This window comes from Pseudochaenichthys georgianus, chromosome 18 (genome assembly GCF_902827115.2).
Source record: "Pseudochaenichthys georgianus chromosome 18, fPseGeo1.2, whole genome shotgun sequence".
NCBI lineage: Eukaryota > Metazoa > Chordata > Actinopteri > Perciformes > Channichthyidae > Pseudochaenichthys > Pseudochaenichthys georgianus.
The window spans coordinates 10147729-10158942 of NC_047520.1; the positions used below are offsets into that span (position 1 = coordinate 10147729).

Sequence of the window (11214 nt, forward strand, 5' to 3'; positions counted from 1 at the left end):
CATATGAAACAGAACTGTAAACAGATTTCCTTTTCAACATTTATTTGAACAGCAAGTGGAGGCAAAAGTGACTGCACCCAAAACCATAAACCTGCTAGTTAACTAGCCTAAACTCAGTAACAGAATGTGGGTAACACGTTCTTCTCCACAGCCACGCGACCTCTGAGTCAGACGTCACTTCCCCCTTTTCTATCCTACGGGTACAGCCACTCCCCCTGAACCCTGTTTCCCTGCCAACCCCCCCCCTCCCCTATGCAAGCCCCTCCCTCTGAACCCAGGGCTCGCTACAATACCGTATACTGTATACACAAACTAAACTATACAAAAACACCTTTACGCTTTGGAGCTTGTTTATCCATCTGTAAGCAACTGCTAACTAGGTCTCTCAGTCACTCACTCTTGATCGTTCACTGCCAGTGACGGCTGCTACGGGCCTGATGTGTGAAAGTGAAACTATCTGATAGATAGAACATAGGTAGCCTATCAAAACGGCCCAGCCCAGTGGGGTGTGAGCCACACCCCTCCAGGGAGTGGCCGGAACACTTACAAATGTGGGCCGGTAGGATTTAGGCAAACTTTTTTTATTATTATTATTTTATTTTTTATTTTATTTGTTGGCACTCCGGCCCACGCACAGTACCGGCCCACCGGGAAAACTCCCGGTATTCCCAATGGCCAGTCCGCCCCTGTATATACCCTCACAGTTGCAGGTAAACATAAAGCCACACATATCTCATAAGTATCAATCAATCAACAACTTTATTAATCCCGTAAGGGTCAATTGGTTATGAGCAGTTTATGTCAGGATGTATTTATTATCTGTAGCATAAGTCAAAAATCTATTTCCAAAGATGGATGCAATATTTTACATAATTCACAACATATTTATATCACCAAAATATTCAACTATAACTCAATATTTGTTGGTGTTCAGCTTTTAAAAAAGCGCATTTTCATGAAGTATGTACTATTTTGCAAGGGAGACACAAACTGACAGGTTATTTATTAAATCAAGTTGATGAATTCCTCATGTATTCTGATGGTGAACTTCATTCAAATCAGGGGTTTTGTTGGTTTTAAAACTGTTTTTAGTGTGATTATGTCGCAAACCTCAACATGGCTTCAATGCATTTTCTTTTTTTAAAACATCTTTCTGTGACGCCTTAGTAATGTGTGTGTGTGTGTGTGTGTGTGTGTGTGTGTGTGTGTGTGTGTGTGTGTGTGTGTGTGTGTGTGTGTGTGTGTGTGTGTGTGTGTGTGTGTGTGTGTGTGTGTGTGTGTGTGTGTGTGTGTGTGTGTGTGTGTGTGTGTGTGTGTGTGTGTGTGTGTGTGTGTGTGTGTGTGTGTGTGTGTGTGTGTGTGTGTGTGTGTGTGTGTGTGTGTGTGTGTGTGTGTGTGTGTGTGTGTGTGTGTGTGTGTGTGTGTGTGTGTGTGTTGCAGCAGCAGAGCCCGGTGGAGCAGCGCTACAAGGAGCTGCTGGCGCTCAGAGACGAGTACTTGAAGAAGCTGGAGGAGCTGCAGCTGTCCGACTCCTCCCGTCTGGCTAACACCCCCAACTCCTCCTCCTCCACACCACCACAGCAATACACACAACTACAAACTCCCCTCTGAGGGCTGGAGACACACACACACACACTGATCTACTTATTGACTTGCACTTATGTCCTCTGATTCCTGTCAGTCTCACACACAGGGAACTAATACGTAACAAAGAATGCTTACAAGAGTTTAGATTTTATGGGTTATTCTAACATGTGAGGGTGATTTATGCAATATGTCACAGTACAGCCTTGTCACAAGATTTTTTTTACACACACACACACACACACACACACACACACACACACACACACACACACACACACACACACACACACACACACACACACACACACACACACACACACACACTCACTCACCAACCACACAGGGAAGCCTTAAAGACATTCAGTGGCTTTCAGTCCAAGGGCTTTTTACACACAGGGCACATAGTGGATGTGTATAGGCGTTCATTTATTCTCTTCTATAGATAGATCCCTTTAGCTTTCATTTGTTATGCTAGGCTAACCGTGGAGTCTCTCATGCACAGCTCAAGTCAAATTAGTGTTGTTTTTTACATTTGAACTCAAAGTGTGATTATCAATTTAACTTTTTCACGAGATCTTGAACTGCCAACTCCACTCCCCGATGAAAATCCGAGATGCACCTCAGATTATTTTTGTCAAGCGTAAGAATAGATTGTTTAAATAATATGAGGTAAACAGAAAAAAAGTTATGAAAAAGGGAGACAATACATTTCTTGGAAAAACATTTCACAGTGCGCACAAAGCGAGGTTACACTTTTGTCCCGCCTACGTCCCGCTACACAAGCGTTGGTGTCCTGTATGAACAAAGCGAAATGCTAATCAAGTTTCTCACACTACTTCCTGCTGCACTGCACCGCTCCGTTTGCTTTGAGGAAGTGTTAAGAACGGCTGTATATATCAAGCGTTTCAGATTTGGATGGTTGATGTGGAATTAGTTGCTTATAAACTGACGATGAAAGCTAGCATTGTCATGTTTGGTTAGCCACTGCTAACAGCTAAGCTCGCCTAAGCAGTATTGTTCAGCACTTCCTAAGCTAGAGAGCAAAATTACTTCTAGTCAACTAAAGAGTTTGGCTAGAATCAATCAGTAATATGCTTTAATAAATGCAACTTTGGAAATATTTTCATATGCTCAAGATGATCTAGGGACATGAAGTGGTGCTGGCCCCTGATCCTGGATCCCCTCTAGGGACATGAAGTGGTGCTGGCCCCTGATCCTGGATCCCCTCATGTGCTTCTGTTCTCAGATCCTGAATGAAAGTCAGCCATGGTCCATGATAGCCTTACCATGCCAAGATGTTTGAAACCAGCACCAGTTATAGGGACAGGGGGCAGAAATTAACCAGTTACTCTCACTCCCCCCTTTACTTTTCTTTTTTTTTGTAAACCTGAGTGATTCTAGATATTCTATCCACAACAAAAGTCCCATATGAAACTTAATCTCATAGAACGTGTGCCTTTTGGACAGTTGTTGATATATCCCCTCCTTGTTTCATGTGGGTCAGTTTTTACATTAGAAAGGGAAGTTTAAGTCAGAATTAAGGGTTTATTCTCCATTTGCCAGTTATCTGATTAATTTAGGTAACTGTCATTGGATGGACTTGTTTACAACTGCTTGCTTGGTTGTCTCTCTGCTCATGTTTTTGTCCAATTGGAATCCAGCTTTGAGTAGCAAAGCAAATACTGTTTATCTGAAGGTATTAGCCTGGAAATTTGTGCAAAACGGGTTATCAAAACCTAACAAAGATGGCGAAAGCTAAAACAAAATAAAAATTGGGGGAATTATCCTTGATTATAAATGGAAAGTAACATACAAAAGTAATAGTAAAAGATAAAAATGTCTTTCACGTGGAGAATTTAATGGTAGTCAAAAAAAAATGAATCGATAGGAATGATAATATAGATATTGATGACATATTTAAATAATAGGGTTTTAGGTTTAAATTAAATCAGTCAAAGTTTAGAGATTTATTTTTTTAATCAAAGTGTTCTTTAAAAATAAGGTTAGTGCTATCTCATATTTTTGATATTTTTTTCAAAAAAAAGATATATACTGAAAATATTGACTAATGACTTATTCTGACCTGATAGATCATTATGGACTTACCTAGAGTATTTCTATTTATTTATACTATTTTAGTTCCTGATTGGAATGGGCTTCCATTAAATTCCCCATTAGAACACATGAGAACCAACCTGTGTGTGTGTGTGTGTGTGTGTGTGTGTGTGTGTGTGTGTGTGTGTGTGTGTGTGTGTGTGTGTGTGTGTGTGTGTGTGTGTGTGTGTGTGTGTGTGTGTGTGTGTGTGTGTGTGCGTGTGTGTGTGTGTGTGTGTGTGTGTGTGTGTGTGTGTGTGTGTGTGTGTGGAAATGGAATTGTTTGATATGAGGATTTTGCTGCTAACTCCAAGGGCTCCCATTTTGGTTTGTTAAAAATAATGTATGTACCGTATCAATCAGTCCGTCATGATGACTAGACTGTTTATTACAATGTTAAGTAGAACTCAGTCTCCCAACATTGGCCCCTAATAAATACCACAGGCTTGATTTCTGGAGTACTGTCAATAGAGGATTTAAGTGTGCACATTGCGATCCCTTCGAGGGGGAAAAAAAAGAAAACGTGTCCAAAGTGGATGTGTTCTTTCGCTGATGCCAGCTGTGGTGTTGGTTACATAAAATGAGAATAAAACCAAGTAAAAGGAGCTGCATTTATACCAAATCAGGAATGACGGTGATTGGCGCAGTCCTATCGCGGTGTAGGATTGGCACTTTGTCGATTTGAGTGACATTCATTGGCTGAAGGCCCATCTGTAACCAATGGCGCGTTGATCACCGGTTATGCGATCGGCCACCGAAGTCTGTCATTGGGTTTTCCAAAAGGTGATTCCAGTTTTACGGAATCCCCTATGGCCTTCCACCAAAACCAACTACCAAGATTGAAATGAATGGGAGAACCGTTTTATTTTCACCGCACTGATTTGTTGTGAATTCGACTTGAATATTTGTTCAAGTAATGCAGGGTAGACAAACCTGGAAATCTACTTGGACCACCACTGTCGATCATGTCCACCTGACACCATACTTGTATCATTTCATTAAAACCTCTTTCCCAAATGAATATAATGCTAGGGGTCGAACGCTGGGGATTATGTTGCTTACCAAATCGCTTTTTTTGGACTTGTTGTATCCTCCACTTTGTGGGATGTAGAAGAATGGAGCTTTTTCCCCCCATTATATTTTCTCTATGGTCACATTAAATTCCTTGAAATAAAACGCCTTCCTGTTGAGAGATCAATTTGAGTTACGAAGGCTCACACCCCAATATATTTACCCCTTGGTTGTTAGGACGTCGGAAGCAACAAAGAATTGAGATGATGCATTGTGTGACAATTGTGAATGAGGTGCAATAAGTCATTTTTGGGAAGTGTGTCATGTCATGTCCAGATTTGTGCCTTGATTCTTATGTGAATCGCCTCGTCTGAGAGAACCTACTTCAGCTGTCCTGGGTCATGTTTGAGATTGACTGCTCTGTAGCTCAGGATTCTAAAGGAGGAAAGCTCTGCATCCTTTGCTCTTGGGATGCCATGCTGTTGTTTATGGGTCTGCGCCAGTTTGAAGCGGGAGGAAATGGGCGTTTACTGCTGGCATTCTGCGAGTAAGTACAGAGTTTAGGACAGGGCCGTTTGCCAAGGTACCTAACGCTGAGTTTAAGGAAGTCCCGGATCCCCTTTAAGTCCTATGTGACTCCTTAACAGATTGCACGGTAGCAAAATTAAACTCAAAATGATGGTCAAACTTATAGCCAACGGCCATATATAAATAACAGCAGCGACTTCTATTGGTACAGAGATGCACTAGGTCCAAGAATCATGCACTGATCTTAGATGCATTTTTGAACAATTTAAGTCCCCTCTGGCTTTCTGTTCCATCTTTCAGTATTGATGTTCAGAACAGCTAAAAAGTCTTGATTTTCTAACAAGGTTGGACAACACTTTGGTTGAACTAGAGCTGAAGTCAATTAGGCCTTTTTCCTCCGAAGGTTCCGCACTGATGACAGAAGAAAAAGTAGAAGAATTTAAGTGTTGGCCAAGATGAGAGCTGGTTAAAATGTTCTATATGCTTAGGAAAGTTGCTTTGATGCTTCAATGGCATCCTGCAATTCTTTGTCAGCAACACTTACAGCACCATGGCAGATCAACGTCAATAACATCTGTCGTTGCGTAACTACGTTGCCAAATGGGTCAGATTTCTCAAGCCGCATTATTTTTAAGAATCCATACCTTCCAGATATTGGCCACTGGATCTCGTAGTTTCACGAAAGAATTGGACTTTGGCTACCAGCTAGTATTCAAATCTCAAACATGACTCTTTTCTATGTCTGGGTGGGTTACAGAGTACAACCTGATCCCTATGTTCACAGGGAGGTGAAATAACATAGGGTTTACCAAATGGATACTTTTGACAAGGGGTTGATGTCCTGTATGAAAGTCGGGATCTCATTGAGGGTAATAGGTCAAAAAACAGAAGAAGTCACAGCAACATAAAAAGTGTGCATTGGTCGGGTGGTTGTGTTTTTAGGGAAAAACAGATAAAATCTATTTTTATTATTTTTTACTTTGTACAAGCACCATGATGTAATTACCTCAATCAAAACCTATTTTACTGTCTAAAGTTCTATTGTTGTAAAATACAATTATTTTATGTAGTGTAAAATCTTACAGTTTTATAAAAAAGGAAAGTAATGTTGGTTCGATAAATTGTTGGTATAAATTGTGGATTTCTGCTCCATTGGTTAAGTTGGTATGTTTTATTTTTGAGGGCATTTCTTTGGTTTGTATTCGCTAACCCATGCAGGATTAAAAACTGAAGCTTGTGGATACTGTCCACTCGGCACAACCTGACATCCTCCTCTCAGTTCTCTGGGGGATCTTTAACCTTCGGTTCACACAATGAATCTGAGAACTCTGTCAACGTTCATTTCAAATGTACTCTTTTATTAATGTAGGGGATTGTAGTTGAAAGGGTTTTGTGTATTAATATAGCCTGCTTTTTAATAAATACACATGAAATGTGTTTCAGGATCATTTGTCATCTACAAGGGAAAGTGAAATCAGAATACATTTCAAATGTATTTCTTTGAATCATGTTATATCCTCTCCAGTTTGTTGGATGGATCCTGTTGTGTAAATATTACTGATTAAATTAATTTAAGCATTTCTGGCTCTTTGCATATGTTATTTAATGATCAATTTCAGATATTTGATTTCAATCAATCAGTGTTTATTTATATAGCCCAATATCACAAATGTTACATTTGTCTCAGTGGACTTCACAGTGTGTACAGAATATCAGTATGACAATACGACACCCTCTGTCCTTAGACCCTCACATCGTACAAGGAAAAACTTCCGGAGAAAACCCACAGTTTAAAGGGGAACATGGGAGAAACCTCAGGGAGAGCAACAGAGGAGGGATCCCTCTCCCAGGACGGACAGACGTGCAATAGATGCCGTGTGTAAATTGAAAAGATAATACATTTGCAACATAGGTAGTCCAAATGTTTGGAAATGCATTTGTCTTGCTTTTCAAGGTGGTCCTTGCTTACTGCATCAATCCATTATACTATGACTGAAGATGCTGAAAACTGTATGCACCTCTTACTTTGGAAATGAATAGAATTAAAACCCTGATCAGCATCAATATGGCAGAGTGCTAATTATGTGATGCTTTTAGTACATTAGGTAAGTGTGTTGGGAATCCTCCCAGCATGCAACATGGATATGGATCATCCACTTTCTTCTCTTTTTATTTGTGTATATTTTCACAGGAAAGTGAATTTGATTGCTTGCTTTATTTCCAAATCCTCTCAAAGTTGTAATTTAAGTTTAAGTGTTGTACCTTTTCTTGTGTTTTAAATATACATTTCAGGAAGGAAAAGCCAGTTATATGTATTGTATGTAAATGGGAGATAATTCAGCAACATCAGAGGCCTGTACTACGAAGCCGGATTTTCGCTTAGCGAGCTCATTTTCTGCAGGAAATGCATTTTCTAGTTATAGTTGACTTTTCATTCAGGAAGTATGACGCGCTGCGCTGTCAGTACGCTTGTCCATGTTTGTGATTGGTCGAATGCTCCAAATACCACCACTTTCATGTGAACGCACACCTAACAGGATAGGGCAAAGCTGGCTTGAGTTAACGAGTTGATAACCAGCGTCGTAGAACAGTTTAGCGAGAGTGCGTTTATTTTGGATAAGGTAAACCGCGTAACTCAAACATATCCAGGTTAGGTTGAACCGGCTTCGTAATACAGGCCTCAGGTGGAAAACCTGAAATCTGAAGAATGGGGGCTAATGGCAGCAAATTCATTTAGTGGTTGGTAGTAATGTATTTATGGCCCCTTTTAACATTTCCTTAAATCTAATGATATAGACCACTAGTACTACCTTATTCCTCTTTGTATAGGTTAGGTGTAGTTTTATGTTTTCACATGACATGTTCTTAAAGGAAGTGATCAAAGTGTGGGCTACTATAGCTGCACAAACTATTATAAGCTATTATATGAAGCGTGCTCAGACAGGATAACCAAACGACCTGAACATGTACAGCAGAGGCGGATTTAGGATTGTAGGAGATCCGGGGCTTAGCCCAGGAGTTGTTGGGGGGGGGGGGGGGGTGCAGGGGTAAAGTGCTATTTTTTTTTTTACAAGTGGGGGGTGGACCAAACATCCTTTAGGGGGGTCGTCGCCTCCTCTAGGGGCTCCCCCCGGGAAGATTTTTTTTTAAATATTGAAGTTAAAAGCATCAATCTGGTGCACTTTGAGAGCAACATTAACCCTACCTTAGTAATACCTTAAAGGGGACATATCATGCTATATTTGAACAATATATTGTAGGGCTATACCTATATAAATAGTTTTTCTTTCTAAATACCAAACAGATCCTGCATTTTAGCCATGCCTCATTTCACTCTATTTGCTCTTTCCAGCGCTGTTTTTGCAGGGGGCTGATTCTGTGAGCTGCAGCTGACCACGCCCCCCTGTAGCTGACCACGCCCCCTGTAGCTGACCACGCCCCCGTGCAGGAGAGGGGCGCGTGGTCTGAGATCAGCTGCTAGGCTGCAGCGGGGAGAAGAGGGGGAGAAAAAGAGATCTCCGTCCTCCGTGTTTTATTCTTATATGATTATATAGAGTCGTTATCCATTTGTTTTAAAGCTCAATAAATAACAAAGAAGACCTTTGACCGGCACTTTTCTAATTTTGTCCGGAAGATTTAAACTTTAACGGACATGTTGACCGGCGAAATAAAAATCTAACTGAAACTTTGTCGCACGGTCCCCTCGTCCCTTGGAAGAGCCGGAGAGGAGGGTGTGTGTCATCTGCTGGTGGACTACCGGAGAGAAATACAGCGAGGGAGGGATTGCATTGAATTACAGCGAGGGAGCAAACGCTTGCCTCGGGGAGGGAGAAAAAGAGCCAGAGCGGAGTATAAACAGAAGGGCAACCATGCACGGGAAGTCTTCTTCACTGCTTTTGTGGCAGACTACAGCGACACTTACAGGCCTGGCATATGTACTACAGCGTCTCCAGCGCAATGGCCGGCCGTGGCCCAACCCCACATTCCCCTGATAGGTGGAGAATTGACCAATAAGCGGAGCACCACTTCTGTGACGTAGAAAATAATTCAAGATCAGTCTGTATCAGATCCGTTGCAGCCCCGTTTTTAGAGATTTGGGTATGGAGGAAAAGAGAGAGGGTTGTGTTTTCTGACACTTGGTGAGTTCCCTGGAACACCGGGGACTAGCGGTGTAACGGTTCACAGAAGTCACGGTTCGGTTCGTACCTCGGTTTGGGGGTCACGGTTCGGTATGGTTCGGTACAACAAGAAAAAGCAAAAAAAAGTCCCAAATGCATAATTCCAGGTTTGTTGTTATTTACTTTTGAACAGTAGTGCAAGTTTCAGTTTAAAAATAAGGAACTCTGACATTTTGAATAATTAACTGTATTAAACAGTTAAAAACAAACCATACACAGTACCACACACACTCAGATGGCCATAGTATCTATAATGGCTGATGTCAAACAAAAAGGTTTCATCAAGCTGTAAAACTAAAAACAATGTCTTGAAAATATGACATAAATAATAAGAAAGTGTTTCAAGAGCGCAAAGTCGTTGAAAAAATATGCCAAAAGCTTCCGTTATTTATTTTGGTCTCTCGGCTCTCATGTCTATTGGCTTCTTAAAAACAGCGGGGATCAGCTGTTGAACTGCTGTTGTCTTTTGCCGGGCTCCGGTGATTGGCAAATCTGGGTGATGCCTTCTGATGTGATTTAGCATGTTTGGCGTGTACCATTAGCATACCGCACCGCTATCGAACAACGCCGACACACCGTCCTCTTCCGATCCACTGCGCATTGCTTATCGTTTTATAGATCTATTCTCATCCACCATCTTTGTTTGTGACGTAAAGAGTGTAAGAGTCACGTTTCTGAATCGGGCACTCTGAGTGGATGCAGTCACAGCCAATCGGATTCAGAGTGTTGCCTGTCAGTTCCGTTGCCTGTCAGTTCCGTTGCTATGGTTCCGTTGTTATGTGTACTGAAACGAGAGCCGGTATAATTCCACGCGCGAAAACAAAATAAAAATTGGAATACGTTATTTTAGTGTCTTAAAAGTAGACTGAGGTATGAAGGGTTAACGTTACATCTTAGAATAATTGTTAGTCATGTTCTGTACATACTAACATATAAGGGTATTGACTTAGTGTGGTTTATCTTTTTGTCGCTGCTTTTAATTGAAACTGAGCTGTTGTGTTCATCAGTAAAGTGGAACTTCTGTGTGAACTATTCATATCTTAAACTGCACTGTAACTTTGTATTCATGTATTTTTTCTTTTAATGTTTCTTTTATTATCCTTTACTGTTTTTAAATGCCTTTGTCTGAATGTCTTTCATTTTTGTAAAGCACCTTGAATTGCCTTGTGTTGAAAGGTGATATATAAATAAACTTGCCTTGCCTTGGTTACTTGGTTTACTAGCTATAAGATTAACGTTACAGTACATCACTCTTTTTCACTTCTTACTCAGTCAGCCAGAGTGCAGATATCACCATTAGATTCACAAACCTGAAACATCATCCATTTCTTCACTGCTGGTGATGACATTGTTGTCTGCTGCTGCTGCTGCTGCTGCTGCTGCTGCTGCTGCTGCTTGTGGCGCCTGCTTCGATGAAAATAACTTTCTAATATCCATAACTTTATAGGCTATTAGCTTAAAACTCGTCAGGCACTAGGAAGGATCACTTCTTCTTCAGGGCAGGGAAGGCTACGCAGTACGCAGGCTAATGTCCCGCAGCGGCTGCCTCTCTGGTGGAATCCGGTACTGCACATTACTCCCGAGACATTTATAAAAAAAAAAAATGGATTTTATTTTTTTAATTTTTTTAAGTGAAACATCCGGGGCTTTTCAGAAAACATCCGGGGCTTGAGCCCAAGTAGCCACCCCCTAGCGCCGCCTCTGATGTACAGTATAACTTCCTAAAGCTTGTCGAATAAACGATGGCATGACCTTTGGTGGAATGTAACTAAATACATTTACTCAAGTACTGTGTACACACATTTGAGGTACTTTT

At 41.1% G+C, this 11214-nt stretch overlaps 1 protein-coding gene across 1 annotated transcript in view; it reads left to right on the forward strand.

Annotated features, from left to right (window-relative positions):
- Window positions 1–6800, forward strand: part of mtm1 (myotubularin 1) — a 47641-nt gene extending 40841 nt beyond the window's left edge. Inside the window, exon 16 of the mRNA XM_071206604.1 lies at window positions 1441–6800. Within this exon, the coding sequence (XP_071062705.1) occupies window positions 1441–1611 (171 nt within the window). The 3' untranslated portion in view covers window positions 1612–6800. The remainder of the gene's footprint in view (window positions 1–1440) is intronic.
- Window positions 6801–11214: the final 4414 nt, after the last annotated feature.